The sequence below is a fragment of the Sciurus vulgaris genome, assembly GCF_902686455.1.
Source record: "Sciurus vulgaris genome assembly, chromosome: 9".
NCBI lineage: Eukaryota > Metazoa > Chordata > Mammalia > Rodentia > Sciuridae > Sciurus > Sciurus vulgaris.
Window position 1 is genome coordinate 56,813,172 of NC_136469.1, and position 24,607 is coordinate 56,837,778.

The window sequence follows — 24,607 nt, forward strand, 5'->3', positions numbered from 1 at the left end:
CCTAGGACCACTAGAATAAACACATGGGACTCAGGTAGACCATGTAACTACAAGACCGAAACCCATCATGATATTTTTTGGGTACCTTGGCATTGTTATGGTCTGCCATATATGTTAACTCATTTTATGCTGATGACCTGAAAAAGGAGTAGGTGTCTACATTTTTTTTTTTTTAACTTCAGGAAATAGAGATTTTGCTATCTGCCCAAATTCCACAGCTAGTGAGGGTAGAAAAATTTAAACTCACTTGCACGTCTTTGCAGAAGCCATTTTGGTGGGGCTTTATGAAACATGAGGACATAGGCCACTAATAACAATAAGCAACATGCTGTGCTCTCTCTGCGTCGGGCCCTATGCTGCGTGCAATAGACCCATTTTCTCAAGCCCTCAAAACTACCTTACACTGTTAGCACTTGTTCACTCTTTGAAGAACAGTGTATGCTCTGAGACCCCAAGGTCGACCTGCAGGAGGTGGGAGTTTCCACCAATAGGCAGTCCCCCGTAGCGTGCACAAAGTCTGTGCATATTGTGGGGAAGTGGTGGGACGTCTCCTGTTTCTGTTCTCTGCAGATATGAGGCTCCTCTCTACATGTAATCTCCACATACTGTCTGTCCCTGATCTCCCACAGACTTTGTGCCACTTTGTTCCCAGGGATGTGTGTCCCAATTACCGTATAACGTTCTTGCCTTCCAGCACATATACCAGGGAAGCGGGAAGAAACTCTACAGGAGGACGCAACCCGCAGAAACCCCCAGTTTGGGACCGTTAACGAAGGCCCAAGTTCCCGCTCCGGGGGCCCGGCCTCCGGGTCCAGGGCCCGAGGCGCTGTGGAGAGGGCTCAGCTGACCTGGGGCGGGGCCGGCTTCTGGGGGCGGGTCCCGGGGCCCTGGGGTGGGGACAGCTAAAGCTTCGGCTTTTCAGCAAGACTGACCGGTGTTCTCGCCTTGGGTCCCCTGAAGCGGCTGAACCCGACCCTTCCGGCGAGCCCGCCAGGCTCCGAGATGCGCCTGCACCTGCTCCTGCTGCTGGCGCTGTGCGGGTCGGGCTCGACTTCCGGGGCGCTCAGCTACGGCCTAGGAGGAAGCTGGAGGATCCGCAGCGGGAACCGCTCGCTGGAGCTGCTCGGGACCGTCCCCGGCAGCGTGCACACCGCCTTGTTCCAGCAGGGCCTAATCCAGGTACGGTGTGCGGCCGTCCGTCGGGGAGCCTGCGCCCGAGTTCCCGGAGTGACGAGGGGGCCCGGGACCGCCTGCAGCCCTCGAGCCTGGCTGTTCTCGTCGGCTTGGCATTTAACCTCCGCTTTGCATCTTGTGGTCCGAGAGGCAGGACGGGGGCAGTGGCTATAGGCTAGATGGAGACTGACCGAGCCAAGCTGGGAGATCAGTAACTCAGGAAAGAGGAAGTTTAGTCAGAGAAAACAGTATTTCAGTTCGAAGTTTACTTATTGCCATAGTTCTGGACAGAAGCGCTGTGTAAAGGACACGTCACTGACAAGCGTTAAGGTGGGAGATGACTATTCCCACTACCTGGGCGCTGCAGGGGACCGTATAGCCTTTTAGCTAACTAAGAGTTTATCAAGTAATGTCTCAGGTTTTCATTTTTGCTCTTAAGCTACAGAGAGTCAGATTTGGGCTTGATACAACACATAGGTTAAGGAGAATGAGACCTACAAGAATAAATCTGGGGCTAGGGTAGTGGCTCAGTGGTAGAGCACTTGCCTAGCATGTGTGAGACACGGGGTTCGATTCTCAGCACCACATATAAATAAATGGATAAAATAAAGGTTCATCAACATCTAAAAACATTTTTTAAAAAAAGAATAAATCTGGAGTTGTCAGTGCCAATGTAAATTCTGAATATATTGGATGGGGGTTGGTGGTACCAGGGCCCTCTCCATCCCTAGCCTTGAAACCTAAAATAAATTTTAAGACTGACTGTTACATGAGGGAATGTGGCAGGCATGTGAGATGTATGCGTGGATGCATATGTGTTGCATATGGGTAGGTCCCCATCACATAATAGATTCTCCAAATAACAGACTCCTTGGAGGGATGTTTTCTGTTTGGCAGCCTGGGCATCTGCAAACAGACATTCATCTTCCACAGCTTTTGCTGTTCCAGTTGCTGCTTATTGTTTTCTCACATCTTGTCTTTCTCAGGGCAAGATGTACTTGATGCTTTTATCATTGGCACGTATTGTTCCAATCCTCAAAACAACTAGGGAGAAAGTGTTCTTACCTGGATTTTATTGATGATAAGGAGTTATCGATTTCAGGAGAAGTTAGAGAACATGCCACTATCACAAGCAATGAAGTTGACAGATATGGAATTCTTATTCAAGTGGTTGGACCCAACTTCATAGCCTGGATTCTATATTCTGTTTTCTTACCATGGTGTTTTTTTTTTTTTTTTTTTTTAAATCATGCCTTTTAGAGGAGTATCATTATAAATTTACTTCAATGACAGGGCATAATGTCTGATCTGGTACTCATTAGTACTCTCCTGCCTCAGGTGTATTTCAGAAAGGAAATGAATGATATGATATTGAGACTGTACAAATGTTCTTAGGGAATCATTTTCAATCTTAAGTACTTTATTTTTAGTTAATAAAGTACATGTGACATGGACCATAGCCTCCGTACCTGTGGCTTCATTACACTTATTTTGAGAATGCCTGTGTTTATCTGCAGGGTCTCTGTTTGCCTTGTTTTACTAGTAGAATTAAAGCAATGGGAAATACAAGAACACATTTTAACTGTACAACAAACAGGAATTGTTCAGTTGGGTTTGTTGATGTGAGGAGAGAGAATGAAGAATCAAGGAAAACTTGAGGATTTTTTTTTTTTTAAATTTAAACTGCTGGCTAAATGAAATTTGCATTTACTGAGAGGCTCTGTGACCAATGGGCTGTTTCATAGGTGATTGTTTGGATTTCCTGACAAAAACTTAATCTTAGGTGTGGAGGAGTAAAATAAACTTTCTTTCCACTCACTGAAGTTTTACTAATTTGAGTCTACTAAGTAGATTGACAATAGGTAGATTAACAGAAGAAAAGGCATACAAACTGAAAACATGCAAGAACCAATGAGTCATACAAAATAAGAAATTCAAAGGAGGGTCAGATGGTTGAAGCTTAAATACTTCATAGGGGAGAAGAAAGTGAAGGCTGTAGGCAATTTTAAAGAAAGTGTAAATGTTTTTTAGGGGAGATGAATAGGACCAAACAACAAACAATAGTCCAGTATGAAGTTTGCCTGGGCTTTGAATATGGTGTCAATTCTAGTCTTTTTTCTTTCTAGTTAATCTGTTGGAGGATCCAGGCTTTGGGTAAATAAGGGAATGTAATGTTTACCACCCACTAGGCAAGTGGAATAGATTGCCAAGAAACAAGGAAGACACCTGGACATGAGATATGAAGTATAGAGTTTATTGAGAAATGTTTACAAGGGAAGTCCAGTGGTGACAGACTGGACAGACAGAAGTTTCACCAAAGGTCTATTGTCAACAGGATAGACAGGTGTTCACCAGAAATTCCAGTTGCAATGGGCTAGACAGTTATACCTCTGTTCCATGCAGTTCCCTCCCGTACCTCCCAAGAAAGCAGCACCTCCTATACCTCAGGATGCTTCATTCAGGGCCAGCTCCTTGGATAAGCACTTCCCTTTCTGCGATGCTCTGATCTGTTATTACAGGGAGGGGGTATTATAGTTTAGTTTACAGAATAAGCATCAACTTAGCTTGCTTTATTCTATTGTATTAGCAACACCCCAGGGAACTTGGTGTGCATGCACGAAAGCAGCTCTCTACAGATAATATTAACTTGCCCTAATTCCCAGCTTACTTGAGAGAGAGTCAGTGTCCTTCAAGAAAATGTGTTATCTGGGGATGGGACTCAGTGGAAGAGGGCTTGCCTAGCGTGCACCAGGCCTTGGGTTCAATCCCCAGCACCATAAAAAAAAATGAAAATATGTATCTGGGCACTTCTGCCCAGACTCTCTTCCTTCCCTTGACTTGGCTAGGTATTTGGGAATAGAAATGGGCATTCAGGGACATGGTGTTTTACTGTACCCTGTTCTTTAAGGACAACACAGGGGGGAACTTCAGATAAAGCCCCTTCCTGCACTTTCAGAGACAAAGGGGAGGACAGATGGGGTAGGGTTGGAATTTGAGGGATAAGAGTGGTGGTAAAGGCCAGATATACCTTAGTTCTATTTTGGGGTATGGTTTTCTGAGCCCAACAGATATCTTGGAGAGCTTACACTCCCTGTTATTTATTTGCCCTGTTATGCCATGCAGTAATAGGCATCAGAAATTAGAAGGAAATGAACAAGACTCCAGTTTCTATTTTGTGAAAGGTAATTTTGTGAGGCAGAAACCTAACAAATTGCTATATAATATGTGAAGTGCATAGATAAAGGGACTCTTTTGTTAGGAATGTTCTCAGCTTTCCTATGTACTTTTTTATTTTTATAAATTTTGAAAAGATTATTTTTAAGGGTTTTTCAGTGTGTCCAAATTGGATGATATAAATAACAATAAGAAAAGTTGTAAAACTGACTTCCAGAGATAACCACTATTAAAATTTAAAAAGATACTATATCCATTCAGGATTTTTCTATGACTGCACATTTGTAAGTATTTAAATATATGGTTTAACAACTTTTTATATTTAATATTTTGTGATAGTCTTATATTCAGTAAGCATATTTCTACAAACCATGCTGAATGGATCTCTTTTCTTCCACTACACATTTACCTTCACCTATAATCAGTCACTTATTATTGGATGGTTAGAACTGACTTCATCTTTTTCTTTTTGTAGGGAGCAATCCTTTAAATGAAAATTTAGTATTGATCCTTATTTTCTTAGGCAGATATTTAAAAGTAGAATAACTAATTCAAAAGGAATGCAGGTTTAAGTTTTTGTATGCACTTCTGGGTTGTTCTTCATAAAACTATACTAATTGTACACTCCCATAACCATTTTATCAGATTGCTTTTTTAGGCGGTAGGTTGGAATATTAGTTAAAAGAAACAACAACAAAACCCAAATTACCTGTTTTCTCTGATAACACAGATGCTAATTCACAATAAGGGGGTTGCTAGGGCAGAATAGAGGTACTTTGGATTAGACAGAGGTGAGTGAATAGGGGAAGGGTTATGGGGGTAGGAATGACAGTAGAATGAATCAGACATTATTACCCTATGTGGATGTATGATTACATGACTGGTGTAACTCTACATCATGTACAACCAGAAGAATAAGTTACACTCAATCTGTATGGTGTGTCAAAAATGCATTCTACTGTCATGTATAACTAATTAGAGCAAAAAAAACCCAATTTACCTTTTAGTGAAGTTAAATACCTTTGATGTGTTTATTGAGTATGTTTGCTAGTGATTTGGAGGTTATTCATGTTTTTTTATTTATCCACTGGCTAGTCATTTTTTAAAAAATATAAACTTTAAGATGTTTTTACATGTTACGTATTTTCAAAGATTTCCCATTAATGATATATTTTTCATGTAGGTGTTTTAAAGTTTTATATAGAAATATTTTAAGATTTTTCTTTTCTGATCGTTTCTTTGGTTAGTGTATTAGTAAATTTTCCATTATTATAATGAAATACTGAGGCTGGGTACTTCATACAGAAAAGAGAGTGTTTATTTAACTAGCAGTTTTGGAGGCTGAAGTTCAAACAGCAGTTTGCTAGCTTTGCAAAAGTCCTATAGGCTACATCATGGCAGATCCTATCACAGGCAGCCTGTGTGAGGGAGGAGAACATATGGGCCAATAAGAACCTTGCACCAGGCCCCACCTCTTAAAGATCCTACCACCTCCCAACATTCAAACTTATACCCAGGAACCTTTGGAAACTACATAAAAGGTGCTATGCTTAGAAAGCACATCCCCCTATTCCTATGGTTCCTTTTTTTATGTTTAAAAATTTGACACATTGATTTTTAAATGGTTTATAAGTTGTTCACATCCATCATTTGAACAATTTCTCTTTTGTTCACTGAAGTATTAATTTTATTATGTACCAAAATCTCATATATCGATATAATTTTCTTATTCCTTCTCTTTTAATCTTTTAAAAAGAATTATAAAAGTATAATCTTTATTATACAAAAAATTAATGCAGTTCCCAGTGGCTTGATAGGCTGAGGCAGAAGGATCACAAGTTCAAAACCAGTCCCAGCAACTTACTGAGGCCCTCAGCAACTAAGTGAGACCCTGTCTCCAAATATACAAAGGGCTAGGAATGTGTCTCAGTGGTTCAGTGCCCCTGGGTTTAATTCCCAGCACAGAAAAAGAGTAGAAAATATAAATAAAGAAAACCAATTAAAAGTACACTGTAAAACAAAAATAATCACTGTAAAATATTTAGAGTTTATCTTTCCAGACATTCTGTAAGTATATACAATAATATAAAAATGAAGCAATTGTCTAAGATGGTTTTGAAAGCTATTTTTTCGTGTAAAATATATGATGAACATCTTTCTGTGTCTGTTTATAAATATAAATCCAGGACAGTTTTCAATAAACACCTAGGATCCATTATAAAGATGTGCCTTCCTCAAAATATACACTTAAAAATAGAAGAAAATATGTTATAAATATACACATGTTAAAAAGGGGTGGGAACCAGATATCTAGTATTTTTTCTCTAAATTTTATTATTACCTTATATTCTTCTTATGTACTTTGGAAAAATGACTAAAGAAGGATATTTTTAGACAGGTAAATACATCAAATATAAACTACAGGATCATATCGTGTATAATACATGTGATTAACATAGTTTTAATCATTCTGCCTATTGGCCCTAATCTGCAGGTTATCATTCATAAATACATTCTAATAACATGTACATCAGAGTTGATGAATGTACATTTTTATGTTCTTTTAAGTTGCAGAGAAGCAAATTCCATGTGAATATTTTTAAAATTATTGTGGTAAATTTCAAAGAGATACTAAAATAGAAATAGCAAAATGAACTTCCATTTATCCATTACCTGGCTTCAACATTTATCAAGTTAGAACTAATTTTGTTTCCTCCCCTACCCAGTACACTACTATTTATTATTTTGAAGAACTTTCAGATATATTATTCCATCCACAAATATTTTGGTTTGGCTTTAAAGGTAAGGAATTTCTTTTTAAAAAATATAACCACAATTCCATTATCACCCATGAGATATTTTGATGTTTTTCAAAGTAGGAAATCTCATAAATGCAGTTCAAAATTACTAAACATAAATTTATTCTGAAAACAGAAGATACTTTCCTAGTTGTTATACTAACCATCCACATAGGTCTTAGGCATTACAAAGACTTTGATCATTTTATGATGGGAAATTGCTTCAAAAGTTTTTAGTAGAGACCTCATTTAAGGATCCATATGTTTTCTTCTAAAAGTTTGACGCTTAAACCATGTGTGACATTATGGAGATAAGTTAGCTAATGACTGCATGTAATACTATGCTAAGTTTAAACAGAAATAGTTATAAACTCACAGCATCAGTTTCTGGGAAGAGAGAATCATGAGGTCTTTAGGCCCTCATTTTTTATTTTAAAAAAGTATTTAAAAATTTTTGATTCTTGGGGTTGGGGAGATAGCTCAGTCAGTTGAGTGCTTGCCTTGCAAGCACAAGGCCCTGGGTTCGATCCCCAGCACCAAAAAAAAAAAAAAAAAAAAAAAATTTTGATTCTTAAACCTGGTCACATACTTTCACATTTGATGCCATACAGGTTATATTTGGGCCATGGAAAGATTGACTTAATTTGACCCAACACTGAGAATCAAAGGCCTGTCTGAAATAGAATTTTTAGGTGGGGTACTGGTTGGTCCTTATCACAAATAAGTGTATTTCATCAACCTAGACTATAAAATTCATTTTCATGTAATATTTATTTAATGTCTTCCATGTTCAATGCACTCTTCTGGGCCCTTTCAGTGCAATTTTTCATATAATTTCCACAACAACTATGTGGAAAGTATACACAAAGCCTCACATTGACTGAGGCTCAGAGAAGTTATTGCCCAAAATCATCTGTCTAATAAATGATGGAGCAGTGATTCAAATCAATACGTTCTCTTCACCCATTGTGGTGCCTGTTAGCAGGAAGAGTAAATAGCCACACAGTAAAGGGAGAGAGGGAAGAACAGAAGTTCAGTGGATTAGACAAAGGGGAATGAAGAGAAGGGAGGGGGGATGGGAATAGGAAAGACAGCAGGATGAATTGGACATAATTTTCCTATGTTCATATATGAATATACCAACAATGAAACTCCACATCATTACAACCACAGGAGTGGGATCCTAATTAGAATGAGTTATATTCCATGTATGTATAATATGTCAAAATACACTGTACTACCATGTATATCCAAAAAGAGCAAATAAAAAAATAAAATAAAAAATCTTTCTAAACATTTTTTCTAGACTTTCATGAGTTCTAGCTTCTGGCAACTTGCTGCTACACTGTAGTGAGGGCATCAAACCACTTACCTCAAGTCTCTTTCAGGTCCCTTGCGTGATGCTTGGCACTTAGCAGTGGGCTAAGCAAATTGTCTTTTTTCCCCCTCTTAGTCTCTTTGGTCAGAAAAATAAGGAGCCTCCTTAAATTGCAATTACTTTTCACCTAGAGCAGTATTAGATGGAAACAGAAAACAATCATTGTTTTAATTTTAAAATGCCCAGTGAAAATTGTGACAAGAGAATGATATATTGTTGTTCAAATTTGCCACCCAAAGCATCCCATTTGCTTAAATTTTCAGTGAATATAAGCATTGCTTGAGGGTTAATCCATATATCACATCTATCACTATTCTCTGTATCTTGGAAGACTCTTTGGTGAACCATTACCTCTGTGCCAAAATAGCTCAATCACTTATCTCTGTCTGCCACCTCTCTCCTGGTTTCCATTGAGAAATTCTACTCCATTCTCACCTGAATGTCCTCATGGTATATGAAACTCAGTATATCTAAATCTCTTCTTGAAGTCCTCTCAATCTTCAACTTCTCTTACTGTACCTATCTCTAATCAAAACATGAGTATTTTCTTAGTGTACTATGCTCAGAATCTTGATGCCATTCGTTTTTGTTTTTATTTCTTCTCTTCTTACCTTATATTGCAGGTACTGGATTTTGTGGTCCAACCTTCACTACCTTACCACCTATGATATTGTATAGCCATTTTATCCTAGTCATTTCTACTGCTATCGGTGTAACTTATTTTTTTTTTAAATATTCAATTTTAATGACTTCTTGAAATAAATAGAGCATATAAGTGGTAAAAACTTTTAAAAGTAGAACATTTAGTGAAAAGCAAGTCTTCTATCACTGTCTTCTAGTTCATCAGTTCCTTCCTTCCACAGAAACAATTAATGTCTTGTATATTCTTCTGGATAAACATATGACATATATCATCTATAGACTTATCTATTTCCGCCTACAAATGATGGCATTCTACATTTAAGTTGTTTTATACTGACTTATTTTTTTCTTTTTTTGCCGTGCTGGGGATTGAACCCAGGGCCTTGTGCTTGTAAGGCAAGCACTCTTCCAACTGAGCTATCTCCCCAGTCCTTATACTGACTTTTGATTTGATAAATCTTAGAAATCATTTCAGATTACTATGTATAATAGAAACAGCAGCTCTCATTATTGAGTGCTCACTGTGTGCCAAGAACAATTCTAAGCACTTTTCAAAATTATCTTATAATCTTTGTACTGATTTGTGAGGCATGTAGGTATAATTATTATCTCCATTCAGAATCTGAGAAAATGGTGCTTTATGAGCTTCACAAGGTCCCACAAGTACCAGGGTTGAGCTGGGGCACAAACCCATTTAAAAAATGACTGTCTCACTACCTCTTCCACCCATGAGCTCCATGCACCTCTAACTTCATCTCAGAGACAGCAGCCATCTCTGTGGGACTCTTCAACTGTCCAACCTTGCTCCCTGAGCAAGCGCAGGTTAAGAATCTTTCTAAACATTTTTTCTAGACTTTCATGAGTTCTAGCTTCTGGCAACTTGCTGCTACACTGTAGTGAGGGCATCAAACCACTTACCTCAGGTCTCTTTCAGGTCCCTTGCGTGATGCTTGGCACTTAGCAGTGGGCTAAGCAAATTGTCTTTTTTCCCCCTCTTAGTCTCTTTGGTCAGAAAAATAAGGAGCCTCCTTAAATTGCAATTACTTTTCACCTAGAGCAGTATTAGATGGAAACAGTCTTTATTTACATAAGGATTTTAGAAAAAAAGGATGTTCAGGCTGAACAAAACGTTTTGACTGACTTGTGGGCTGCATCTATACACTCTTTGAAGTCAGAATCAGCTGAAGATTGTATCTAACAATAGAGAAACCAATATTCAGAGAGTATATCCCTTCCTGCCCTCCTTCCCTTTTCTTTTCCTTTATTTATTTTTGGTGTGGTGCTGGGGAGTAAACCCCTGGCTTTATGCATGTGAGGTAAGCACTCGAGCACTGAGCTACATCCCCAACCCTAACATTTTCTTATAATAGTACTTAGTTCATGGAAATTTATATGCACACATGGGTTTATCTTTTTTTGCAGTACGGGGGATTGAACTCAGGGCCTTTCACATGCTAGACAAACACTCTACTTCTGAGCTATGTCCCCAGCCCTGTGTTTATGATTTTAAAAGTCTACTAATTATATGAATAGCTATATACCCACCATCAGACTTACAAGCCTGCATATCACTGATACCATTGCAGTTATTTGCCTCTCCTCAATCTTATTGCCTGCTTCTCTTAAAGTTATCCACTGTGTTAGTGAGCTTTTCGTCACTGTAAAAAATACCCAAGATAATCAACTTATAAAGGGCTCTCAGTTTTGCAGATGTCAGTTTATGATCAATTGGTCCTGTTGTTTTGGGCCTGTGGTGGTATATCATGGTAGCAGTGCAAGGTGGAGCACATTAACTCACCTCATGACTGAGAAGCCAAAAAGAGGAAGGAGAGAAGCAGTTGAGATCCCCTTCACACCTCCAGCCCCTTCAAGGGCACACCCACAATGACAGAAGACTTCCCACTAGGCTCCCTCTTAAAGGGTCTGCCACCTGCCAATAGTGCCATGCTGTAGACCAAGCTTTTATACCATATGGACATTTGGGGGGCTTTTAAGATCAAATCTAAGCCAGGCACAGTAGTACAAGCCTGTAATCTCAGCAATTTGGGAGGCTGAGGCAGGAGTATCACAAATTCAAGGCTAGCCTGGGCACCTTACTGAGATCCTGTCTCAGAAATAAAAAAAACCCTAGAGATGTAGCTCAGTGGTAGAGCACACAATCCCCAGCATAGTAGAAGGGAGTAAAAAAAAAAAAAAAAAAAAAAAATCCAAGCTATACATTATTATTCTGGATTATCATTTCATTGTTTCTTACAAATTAAGGTCTTAATCTTTCAAATATCTGTGTATCAGTATATTGTTTAGTTTTGCTTGTTTTCAGAATATTTACTTATTTTTGTCAAAGAAGATGGAATGGTTATAAAGTCTTTATTTAGCTCCATTTGAGCTAGTTATATCTGACTCTATGCCAGGTTTTGGGCTGAAACAGAATTTGGGAGGAAAATCTATACATCTACACCTGGTAAAGTAGTCTGTATTTCTATAACCAGATATAATAAATGGAGGCCAGAAGCTTACTGAGAAAATGAGACTAATGCTGTCATTCAGTTGTTCTGATGATAACTGGTTTGTTGATATGTTTTAAGGAGGGTAAATATCAATTATAAATAACCAGCTCAGGCACACACATGCCATATTTATCTCATGGCTCGTGCTTTATAAATAGCATTGACATTGTAGCTACTGATGGTGTTTGTGACACTAATGGCAGTACTAGGTAATGATTACGTGTGTGGACTCTGAGACAGATTTCCTAGGTCTGAGTCAGTACTCCATAATTTAATTGCTGCTTGCCTTTGAGCCTTGAATTCTTTGTGAGTAAATGGGAATGATAATGGTGCCGACCTAGTAGGGTCACATGCAACTTTTAGCTGTTGTTATGAATGTTGCAGATATCATCTGGTATAAAAGTGTAAGTAAATAAGGCGTATAGTGTAGTTCAAAGACTGTAGACTTTGGTGTTAGACTAACTTGGTTTCATTCTGGGATGTACTTCTGCTTGGTCATGGTACCTCAGGAAAGACACTTTAGCTTTTGGAACTTTAGTTTCTTCCTTTGTAAAATGATATTTACTGCATGAGTTTATTATGAAGATAAGAGTACATGAGTGCCTGTTTGGAGGGTGATATACAGTACGTGGTCAACAAATAATACTGTTATTGGTCTTAGGGTTCATGGGTTTGCTTAAAAGCTCAGTGACATACATGGGTCCTTAGTCTTAATAGGCAACACTGAGCTGCTGTTTGCTTTAAATAGCACTCAGAATTTTAATATGATCCAAAGAGGTCAGACCAATCTGAAACTAAATTATGTTGGTTGATTAACATTTGGAGTAGTTATTATAAATGTAATCTAAGGCTCTGCAAGCTTTCTGTATGGTATTTTTCCTTAGTAAGAACAAAATTTATAATAAACTACCTTTTATAGAGCACTTATGGATTCTGAGCAAAATTGAATGGAAAGTACAGAGTGTTCCCATATACCACACGGCACAGCCTCCCTCTTATCAACATTCTCCACCAGAGTGATACAAAGTGGTGCATCTGTTACAATCAGGGGACCAACACTGACACATTATTATCACCCAAAGTCCACACTTCGCATTCTGGCTCACTTTTGGTTGTACAGTCAGTGGATTAGGACAAATGCGTAATGACACATATACACCACTGTAGAAGCACACATAATAGTTTCACTGCCCCAAACATCTTCTGTGTTCCAACCATTCATCCCTCCTTCCTTTTCAACCCTTGGCAGCTACTGAGTCTTTTATGGTCTTTTGTAGTTTTGCCTTTTCTGTGTTAAATCACAAAATATGACAGCAAATTTAAAGATCCAGTGTGCTTTTATTCACACTTCATGAACCAGAACCACCTCCATTCTCTAAAACAGAATGAGACTTCCCACTCATTGGCCGAACAGTAGTAGTTTTAAGATGGCAATAAAGCAAACAGATAATAGAAAAAATGGGTTTGTTAACATCAAGTTACTTTGGGCTCCTTTTCTTGTAAGGGTTAAAGCAGCGAGTTCTTTATTACACTGAATTTGATGTAGAAAAACCTGGTCAGTTTGGGGATCTCCCTGCTTCCTTAAAGTTCATTTAGCACAAGGGATGCCATTTTGGTCTGATCTAGTCTGTTGGGGCCTAGTACAGGAGTTCAGTCCCAGACAGATATTTGTTGAAAACTGTCATGTATGTGGAGTCATACAGTATGATGATTTCTCAGATGGGTTCTCTCAAGTCAGAGAAACATTTTAACCTGTAAATTGTTTGTATATTAAAATAATATACCTAGAAAGATTGCCTTCTTAAACTGGACAGGCAGCTTCCACCAAAGACCTGGGTGACAGGACAGGGACTTGAGGTCTGCCAGCCAGATGGCCAGCCAGCCCTGTGTTAGGTGTGAGGTGTTGTGGCTGAGTTGTTCTCACCCTTTCCTTCTCATATGATATTTTTAACTGTATTGGACTAAGTTCACAATGTAGAGTTATAAATAGGGCCTGGTAGAAACACATGGCCAAGTTAACAATGAAGTACTTCTTTAAGCCTGTGTCTTTAAATATCTGTTCCCTGTTTGTTCACTGGAGTCCTGTGTGTGGGATGAGGAGGAAAAGAGGCAAGTTAGCTGGGCCTGGCACAAACTCTTTAACAGTACAAAACCTTACCATTAACCAGAACTTACAAATCAGTTTGACAATCAAGTGTGGTGGTACAGGCCTGTAATCCCAGTGACTCAGGAGGCTGAGGTAAGAGGATCGCAAGTCAAAGCCAGCCTCAGCAATTTAGTGAGGTCCTAAATAAGCAACTAAGCAAGGCCCTGTCTCAAAATAAAAACTAAAAAGGGCTGGGGATGTGGCTTAGTATTTGAGTGCCCTGGGTTCAATCCCTGCTACCAAAAAAAAAAAAAAAAAAAAAAAAAAATCAGTTTGATAATTATCTGTTGTTATTAAATTTCATCATTTATTCCCTCTCCTGGTAGTTTATCAAAACATTTTGTCCAGTTAGGAACAGTTTGTGACTGACTCCTGCTGTCTTGATCTTGATCTTGATACACACCCAATGGTGCTCTAGTGCCTCTGATAGATTAGTGTCCTGGCCAGCTGGCCAGCTGGACACTGCCAGCCTAACTGGGGCATTTAGCTCTTACCTTTGTGGAACCTAGACAAAGCTGTTTTTTCCTTCTCCATCTGGAGTTGCATTCCCTAAGTAAAAAACCCCTGTCCCTGTCCTTGATGGAGGGGGAAGTCCCTCTGTGCCCAGTTTTCTTCTCTGCAGCCAGGTGATGTTCACAGATGAACAGAAAAGCTTCACTTTCCACTTTCTGTTCTACCTCTGTCTGGGAGCCCTTTTATGAAAGGTCAAAGATAGAAAATGGGTAGGGAAAAAAAGATATGGGGATAATGAAAAGGAGGACTTGGGACTGGGCACTGAAATGGAACAAGATCTTTGAACACTTTGATCAGTGCTGGGCAGGGGTTGGCCAGTGTTTTCAGTAAAGTGCTAGATACTAAACATTTTTGACTTTGGGGGCCATATGTTTTCTGTCATGTCTACTCAGCTCTGCCACTGCAGCATGAAACAATAGTATTATCATATCTAAAGGAATGGGAGTTTACTGACCTTTGGGCAGTAGAGAAGTGTGCCCCCTGGAGGCCAACTGGAGTAGTGGCAGCAACAAGCCAAGTGAGAACTAAAGGGCCATGAAAGATTGCTAGCTAGCATCAAAACTCTTTCAGGGCTGGGGTTGTGACTCAGTAGAAGAGCACTTGCCTAGCATGTGTGAGGCACTGGGTTTGATCCTCAGCACCACATATAAATAAATAAAATAAAGGTCCATTGACAACTGAAAAATATTAAAAAAAAAAAAAAACCCAAAACAAAGCAAAAAAACCCCTATCTTTTAGTCTCTACCAATACTTCAGTGGTTCTGTCAGGTTTTAACAAGTGCTACTGATCTTGACTCCACATGTTTTTTGATAATGAAATCATATTATTTATATCTCAGAACGTTTTCATTTTCAGATGTTTTGTTGGAATTATTTTACTCCACATTTTTTTTATTTATTAAACTTCTCATATATATATATATATTATTATAAACAGTGGGATACATGTTGTTTCTCTGTTTGTATATAGAGTAAAGGCATACCATTTGTGGAATCATAAATATACATAGGGTAATGTTGTTTGATTCATTCTGTTATTTTCCCTTCCCCCCCACCCCTCCCACCCCTCCCACCCCTCTTTTCCCTCTATACAGTCTTTATTTCCTCCATTCTTGCCCCCTCCCACCCCCCATTATGTGTCATCATCAGCTTATCAGTGAGATCATTCGTCCTTTGGTTTTTTGAGATTGGCTTATCTCACTTAGCATGATATTCTCCAATTTCATCCATTTGCCTGCAAATGCCATAATTTTATCATTCTTTATGGCTGAGTAATATTCCATTGTATATATATGATGAATTATCCATTCATCAATTGAAGGTCATCTAGGTTGGTTCTACAATCTGGCAATTGTGAATTGAGCAGCTATGAACATTGATGTGGCTGTATCTCTGTAGTATGCTGATTTTAAGTCCTTTGGGTATAGGCCAAGGAGTGGGATAGCTGGGTCAAATGGTGGTTCCATTCCAAGCTTTCTGAGGAATCTCCACACTGCTTTCCAGAGTGGCTGCACTAATTTGCAACCCCACCAGCAATGTATGAGTGTACCTTTTTCCCCACATCCTCGCCAACACCTGTTGTTGCTTGTGTTCTTGATAATTGCCATTCTAATTGGGGTGAGATGAAATCTTAGGGTAGTTTTGATTTGCATTTCTCTTATTACTAAAGATGAACATTTTTTCATATGTTTGTTGATTGCTTGTAGATCTTCTGTGAAGTGTCTGTTCATTTCCTTAGCCCATTTGTTGATTGGATTATTTGTATTCCTGGTGTAGTGTTTTTTGAATTCTTTATATATTCTGGAAATTAGTGCTCTATCTGAAGTATGAGTGGCAAAGATTTTCTCACACTCTGTAGGCTCTCTCTTCACATTGCTCATAGTTTCCTTTGCTGAGAGAAAGCTTTTTAGTTTGAATCTATCCCAGTTGTTGATTCTTGCTTTTATTTCCTGTGCTAGGGAGTCCTGTTAAGGAAGTCTGATCCTAAGCCGACATGTTGAAGATTTGGACCTACTTTTTCTTCTATAAGATGCAGGGTCTCTGGTCTGATTCCGAGGTCCTTGATCCATTTTGAGTTGAGTTTTGTGCAGGGTGAGAGATAGGGGTTTAATTTCATTCTGTTGCTTATGGATTTCCAGTTTTCCCGGCACCATTTGTTGAAGAGGCTATCTTTTCTCCATTGCATATTTTTCTTTGTCTAGTATGAGAAAATTGTATTTATTTGGGTTTGTGTCTATGTCCTCTATCCTGTACCATTGATATACCTGTCTATTTTGGTACCAATACCATGCCGTTTTTGTTACTATTGCTTTGTAGTAGAGTTGAAGATCTGGTATTGCAATACCCCCTGCTTCGCTCTTCCTGCTAAGGATTGCTTTAGCAATTCTGGGTTTCTTATTCTTCCAGATGAATTTCATAATTGCTTGCTCTATTTCTGTAAGGTACATCATTGGGATTTTAATTGGAATTGCATTGAATCTGTATAGCACTTTTGGTAGTATGGCCATTTTGACAATATATTAGTTCTACCTATCCAAGAACATGGGAGATCTTTCCATCTTCTAAGGTTTTCTTTAATTTCTTTCTTTAGTGTTCTGTAGTTCTCATTGTAGAGGTCTTTCACCTCTTTTGTGAGAATGATTCCCAAGTATTTTATTTTTTTCGAGGCTGTTGTGAATGGGGTAGTTTTCCTAATTTCTCTTTCTGAAGATTCATCACTTATGCATACAAATGCATTGGATTTATGAGCATTGATCTTGTAACCTGCTACTTTACTAAATTCACTGATGAGTTCTAAGAGTTTTCTGGTGGAATTTCCAGGTTCCTCTAAATATTTAATCATGTCATCAGCGAACAGGGATAGTTTGAGTTCTTCTTTTCCTATTCATATCCCTTTAATTTCTTTGGTTTGTCTAATTGCTCTGGCTAGAGTCTCAAGAACGATGTTGAATAGAAGTGGTGAAAGAGGACATCCCTGCCTTGTTCCAGTTTTTAGGGGGAATGCTTTCAGTTTTTCACCATTTAGAATGATATTGGCTATGAGCTTAGCGTAGCTAGCCTTTACAATGTTAAGGAATGTTCCCACTATCCCTGTTTTTTCTAGTGTTTTGAGCATGAAGGGATGCTGTATTTTATCGAATGCTTTTTCTGCATCTATCGAAATAATTCCTCCACATTTTTTAGTGTTAATAATCTGTCCTCTTTGTTCTCTTAGACCAAGAGCTCATTAATTTTTAGGTAATCAATAACTGTTGTTAGTAATTTGTACTATTTATTTATTTTTGCATATTTAGGTGTCTATCATAATTTTTACCTTTTATCAACAGGATCCTTACTATGGATTTAATGACCTTAACTATAGATGGATTTCCTTGGATAACTGGACTTATAGCAAGGAATTTAAAATTCCCTTTGATATCAGGTAAATACATAATAGTTATTTGTACATACACTATAGTTATTATTATTTGAGCTTTTCTTCTTTTACCTTTGCTTAGGTTTCATATCAAAGAATTAAGTCAGATTAAAGCCTTGCACTGAAAGAGTGAACATGTGATTAATGTTGTGTGTGTGAGGATGGTGCCACTGATCATGAAATTGCATCTTATGGAATCATTTTTCCAGTGATTATAATGAAGTCACCTAGACCTAGTCAGTTCTCCTATGTAAATTCCCTCCTCCCCACCCTCTCCCCAGTAACCAATACAGTGTGTACATCTATAGCATTGTTAAGTAGAATCATAGATACATTATTTGTTCTGTGTGGTGCTAACCAGCCACTGAGACCACGACCCTCACCTTAGGCCATGCCATGAGGCCACGAAAAGAAGTAATATTCTGTTATTATAAGCATATATTTCTACATAAAGAAGAATATAATTTAAGTATGTATATCACCATTAATATTAAATAAATTTTAAAAATTTTCTGTTCCCTTGATATGAATTTTTTTGGTAATTATTTACTAGTCTCTTAACAAATTCAGAACATTGTGCTTAGTATCATGGAGTTACTGTGCTCCAGGCTTTTATTTTCAGATGATACCTCCCTAGCAGTCCTATTTCACTTTGAGCTCTACAAACCCCCAATTCAACCAATTGATAGTCTTTTTTAAAACTGAATTTATGTCCTAATGGCCTCTTCGTTTCCCTTAATGAAGCACTATTTTCCGGTCTTCAATGCCTACGGTGTTTCTGGCTCTCCTACATAGTAGGATAGATTGCAAGTTTTTGTTTCCTGTGTATTTGGCTAGAATGCCAGCCAGCTTTCAGATTTCTTAAGTTCAGAGCCTGTTCCCATGAGGCCTAGCAGAGTGCTGGGCACATAGCATCTACTTAGAGATATAAGTTAGTAGTTACTGTGCTCTCTTAGATTGTGTCAGTAAACGTAATAATTTGTGAAAATGTTTTGTGTCTGTTATTTAACTTGATTCTCATAAGAACTTTGTGAAGTAACTGAAAGAAAAATTGATGCTCTTGGAAATTGTAAGGTGTGCTCTAGATTTTGTGGTGATTGATATATTATATGGAGAGATGAGCTGGATCACTTAGAAAATAGCAACATATATTAAACAAATATTCCTGAAACTTCTGTTGAAAATGACTGTTTAAGAATATACGTTTTTCTGTAAAATATTTCTTTAGTTCTTAACTAATTAAAAAGGACTTTTGTAAGTCAATGTTTTATGCATCTTGTTTTCAAAATCTTTTTCTAGCAAATGGCAAGTAATAAATTTGGTATTTGAGGGAGTTGATACAGTTTCAGAAATCCTGTTGAATAACGTCACTATTGGGAAAACAGACAACATGTTCAACAAATACGTAAGTAATCAGGTTAAAAAAAAATTCATGTGTGTTTGTGTTGTTTTGTGAATAGAGAATGGTAAGTGCATAATTGGCCATGAGACAAGTGAAAGCTTTTTGCAACATGGGGTAAGTTACATTTGTAGAATCATGGAACACTACAGATCATGGGGATTCAATAAACAAATTATACAAGATGATTGGCAAGTTCTTGGCATCTAGGAAGTGTGGGATGATGCTCTTCTGATCTCTTTTGTTAGGTGATCCAGAGTTTCATGGGAGATGACAACTGAGAAATTATTTTGAATAGAACATGTTTTCTTTCTGGAATAGACTAAGAGACTGTATCCTGATCTCCTTTCCCTTTCAAGGATAGACGCTTCAAAACAAAAATAACTATGACTTAGAAATACATGCTATGCATTCCAGAGAGTCGGGTTGTCATGATGTGTCTAGGAATCCTTGGCAGTTCAAGGCCACGTGCAAATAGCTAGAGCAGACATTCCCGGACTAAAGATACTTTCTGTTCTGTCTGTTTCCCTGGACAATCATCTGTCAGTAAAAATAGAAGAAGAAACCTAGAAATCTGTGTTTGGGTGGGAGAATATGCTTAGTTATAACTAAAAGTGTGCAAATAAGTTCTGCTATTTTGGAGAGCTGCTTTCCATTGAGCAGGCTAACTCTAGATTTGAATATTTGATACATTTTTCATATATTCTACCTTTATCTAAAATTTTACACACACGACTACTTCCACATCATTTGGTTGACTGTTCTTCCCCTTTAATTCAGATCTTCGATATTACCAATGTGGTTAGAGTCATGAACTCCATTGAGCTGCGTTTCCAGTCAGCAGTGTTGTACGCTGCAAAGCAGAGCAAAGCTTACACCAGCCGCCAGGTGCCCCCCAACTGCCCTCCACTTGTGCAGAAGGGTGAATGCCATGTCAACTTTATTCGAAAGGTAATGATCTCTTAAAATGATGGGTTTTTAGCTTTGAGGGTGGGGGTGTGCTCACTTATGAAATGCTTGCTTGAAGACTCCAGTGGCATTTCAAAAGTTGAAAGTCTCTTTTCTAACTTGTTGGTGGGGCTTGAAAATTTGAAATAATGAAAGGAGTATCTGGATTTTCATGGGGAATCTTTATCTTCCCAGGTTTTCTTCTGAACATTTCAGAACTTAGGGAACACCGGAAAAAGAAAATGATGAAGATGATAATGTAACTTTACAAGTTATTTTTTTATTTTTAAAAAAAATCTAAAAATATTTTTTGTTGTTGATGATGAACTATTATTTTATTTATTTATATGTGGTGCTGAGAATTGAACCCAGTGCCTCACACATGCTAGGCAAGTGCTGTACCACTGAGCCACAACCCCAGCCCACAAATTGTTTTTAAATTTTTTTTTTAGATTTATCAAACTTTTAACCAAATATGAAACTTTATTAGTAATTCTTGGGACTGGCAACCTTCAGCAAATATTATATATATATATGTTATATGTACACATATATGTATATATAGTATATATGCTGACATGTTCTCATATTTTACTACTAGTTTCTCATAAAAATCTAAAGAAAGATAATAAAAGCCACCAAGGTGATTGTTTTTGTTTGAGTCAGTCTAGAGGACTTGAATTTATACTAGTGTGTGATTGCATTGGATTCTGTGTGACACTGGGCTTTTAGAGGAAAATCTTAATTCTCCTTCACCAGTTGTTGGACCACTTTCTCCACACCAAGACAAATCCCTTCTCATCTTTGCTTCCTCCTCTGCTCAGTTTAGATGGTGGCCTCCGTATTTTCCATTGTTTAAGTAACGGAAAAGTCGGAGGTGTCAAATTCTTACCAGTGTTTGACACCATTCTCTTTGTTGCCAGCCTGCATTCTATTTCTTCTAAGTCTCTTCTCTTAAAAGTCACATTATTCAAGCCAGGCACACTGGCTTATGCCTGTAATCTCAGCAGCTTGGGAGGCTGAGGCAGGAGGATTGAGAGTTCAAAGCCAGGCTAAGCAAAACCACGACACTAAGCAACTCAGTGAGACTCTGTCTCTAAATAAAATTCAAAATAGGGCTGGGGATGTGGACCGGTGAGGGCACCTGAGTTCAATCCCTAGTACAAAAAAGAAAAAAAAAAGTTACATTATTCAAATCTCTTTCTGTTATAGATACTTCTCTAATTTCATACCTTCTTTAGACTATCTTATTTACTTTCATTTATTTAATACCCAATTGACTTAAAAAATAAAAATTAAACACAATAATAACAACAACTAGCTAATGAACTTGCCAGTAACTCCCAATATTGTATCTTCAGCTCCATGTCTCTTCAATTGCAGACCTTACACTCAAGTTCTGTTTGTCACTGTCATTTGCCTGACTCGCAGGGACTTTAAAACTCAGTATATCCAACACAGCACTTGTGATCTAAATCCTTTTTCCTGTGTTTCCTGTTTTACTGAATGATACTACCTGCAACAGTTGATGAAGCCAGAAATTCAAGAGTTTTCTTGGTTTCCCTTCTCTCTTTATTTCCTCCTCCAACTCATTACTAAATCTTTTTGATGATGTGAATGTTACTTTTTTCTTTCTTTCTTTCTTTTTATTAAAAATCATAAATTTACAAAGGGTAATATTGTTTGATTCATTCTGTTATTTTTCCCTCTTCCCCCACACCCCTCCCACCCCTCTTTTCCCTCTATACAGTTCTTCCTTCCTCCATTCTTACAACCCTCCTTATCCCTAACCCTAACTCTAACGCTAACCCCTCCTACCCCCTCATTATATGTCCTCATCCGCTTATCAGCAAGATCATTCGTCCTTTACTTTTTTGAGATTGGCTTATCTCACTTAACATGATATTCTCCAATTTCATCCATTTGCCTGCAAATGCCATAATTTTATCATTCTTCATGGCAGAGTAATATTCCATTGTGTATATATGCCACAGTTTCTTTATCCATTCATCAACTGAAGGGCATCTAGGTTGGTTCCACAGTCTGGCTATTGTGAATTGAGCAGCTATGAACATTGATGTGGCTGTATCTCTGTAGTATGCTGATTTTAAGTCCTTTGGGTATAGGCCAAGGAGTGGGATAGCTGGGTCAAATGGTGGTTCCATTCCAAGCTTTCTGAGGAATCTCCATACTGCTTTCCAGAGTGGCTGCACTAATTTGCAACCCCACCAGCAATGTATGAGTGTACCTTTTTCCCCACATCCTCGCCAACACCTATTGTTGCTTGTGTTCTTGATAATCGCCATTCTAATTGGGGTGAGATGAAATCTTAGGGTGGTTTTGATTTGCATTTCTCTTATTACTAGAGATGTTGAACATTTTTTCATATATCTGTTGATTGCTTGTACCTCTTCTTCTGTGAAGTATCTGTTCATTTCCTTAGCCCATTTGTGGATTGGATTATTTCTATTCTTGGTGTAGAGTTTTTTGAGTTCCTTATAGATTCTGGAAATTAGCGCTCTATCTGAAGTATGAGTGGCAAAGATATTCTCACACTCTGTAGGCTCTCTCTTCACATTACTGATAGTTTCCTTTGTTGAGAGAAAGCTCTTTAGTTTGAATCTATCCCAGTTGTTGATTCTTGCTTTTATTTCTTGTGCTATGGGAGTCCTGTTAAGGAAGTCTGATCCTAAGCCAACAAGTTGAAGGTTTGGACCTACTTTTTCTTCTATAAGATGCAGGGTCTCTGGTCTGATTCCGAGGTCCTTAATCCATTTTGAGTTGAGTTTTGTGCAGGGTGAGAGATAGGGGTTTAATTTCATTCTGTTGCTTATGGTTTTCCAGTTTTCCCAGCACTATTTGTTGAAGAGGCTATCTTTTCTCCATTGCATATTTTTGTCCCCTTTGTCTAGTATAAGAAAATTGTATTTATTTGGCTTTGTGTCCATGTCCTCTATTCTGTACCATTGATCTACCTGTCTATTTTGGTACCAATACCATGACGTTTTTGTTACTATTGCTTTGTAGTAGAGTTGAAGATCTGGTATTGCGATACCCCCTGCTTCACTCTTCCTGCTAAGGATTGCTTTAGCAATTCTGGGTTTCTTATTCTTCCAGATGAATTTCATGATTGCTTGCTCTATTTCTGTAAGATACATCATTGGGATTTTAATTGGAATTGCATTGAATCTGTATAGCACTTTAGGTAGTATGGCCATTTTGACAATATTAATTCGGCCTATCCAAGAACATGGGAGATCTTTCCATCTTCTAAGGTGTTCTTTAATTTCTTTCTTTAGTGTTCTGTAGTTCTCATTGTAGAGGTCTTTCACCTCTTTTGTGAGATTGATTGCCAAGTATTTTATTTTTTTCGAGGCTGTTGTGAATGGGGTAGTTTTCCTAATTTCTCTTTCTGAAGATTCATCACTTATGTATAAAAATGCGTTGGATTTATGAGCATTGATCTTGTAACCTGCTACTTTACTGAATTCACTGATGAGTTCTAAGAGTTTTCTGGTGGAATTTCCAGGTTCCTCTAAATATTTAATCATGTCATCAGCGAACAGGGATAGTTTGAGTTCTTCTTTTCCAATTCGTATCCCTTTAATTTCTTTGGTTTGTCTAATTGCTCTGGCTAGAGTCTCAAGAACGATGTTGAATAGAAGTGGTGAAAGAGGACATCCCTGCCTTGTTCCAGTTTTTAGGGGGAATGCTTTCAGTTTTTCACCATTTAGAATGATATTGGCCATGGGCTTAGTGTAGATGGCCTTTACAATGTTAAGGAATGTTCCCACTAAACCTATTTTTTCTAGTGTTTTGAGCATGAAGGGATGCTGTATTTTTTTTTTTTTATTGTAAACAAATGGGATACATGTTGTTTCTCTGTCTGTACATGGCGCAAAGGCATACCATTTGTGTAATCATAAATTTACATAGAGTAATGTTGTTTGATTCATTCTGTTATTTTTTCCCTTCCCCCCACCCCTCCCACCCCTCTTTACCCTCTATACAGTCCTTCCTTCCTCCATACTTGCCCGCCTCCCTAACCCTAACTCTAACCCTAACACTAACCCTTCCCTCCCCCCCATTATGTGTAGTCCTCCACTTATTAGCGATATCATTTCTCCTTTGGCTTTTTGAGATTGGCTTATTTCACTTAGCATGATATTCTCCAATTTCATCCATTTGCCTGCAAATGCCATAATTTTATCATTCTTTATGGCTGAGTAATATTCCATTGTATATATATACCACAGTTTCTTTATCCATTCATCAATTGAAGGTCATCCAGGTTGGTTCCACAATCTGGCTATTGTGAATTGAGCAGCTATGAACATTGATGTGGTTGTATCTCTGTAGTATGCTGATTTTAAGTCCTTTGGGTATAGGCCAAGGAGTGGGATAGCTGGGTCAAATGGTGGTTCCATTCCAAGTTTTCTAAGGAATCTCCACACTGCTTTCCAGAGTGGCTGCACTAATTTGCAGCCCTACCAGCAATGTATGAGTGTACCTTT

At 38.1% G+C, this 24,607-nt stretch overlaps 1 protein-coding gene across 3 annotated transcripts in view; it reads left to right on the top strand.

Moving 5' to 3' along the window:
- Positions 1-861: 861 nt before the first annotated feature.
- The window catches only part of MANBA (mannosidase beta), a 120,344-nt gene continuing 96,598 nt past the window's right edge, over positions 862-24,607 (top strand). For 2 of the 3 annotated variants that reach the window (XR_013766329.1, XM_079154682.1), the window contains exons 1-4: positions 863-1,179; positions 17,658-17,752; positions 19,046-19,151; positions 19,926-20,096. Coding sequence is in view for 2 of the 3 variants with exons in the window: in XM_079154682.1 (XP_079010808.1) it covers positions 1,003-1,179; positions 17,658-17,752; positions 19,046-19,151; positions 19,926-20,096 (549 nt within the window). In the remaining variant the exon portion in view is untranslated. Of the gene's footprint in view, positions 1,180-17,657; positions 17,753-19,045; positions 19,152-19,925; positions 20,097-24,607 lie in introns of all 3 variants that reach the window. The other variant, XM_079154683.1, reaches the window with a different exon arrangement.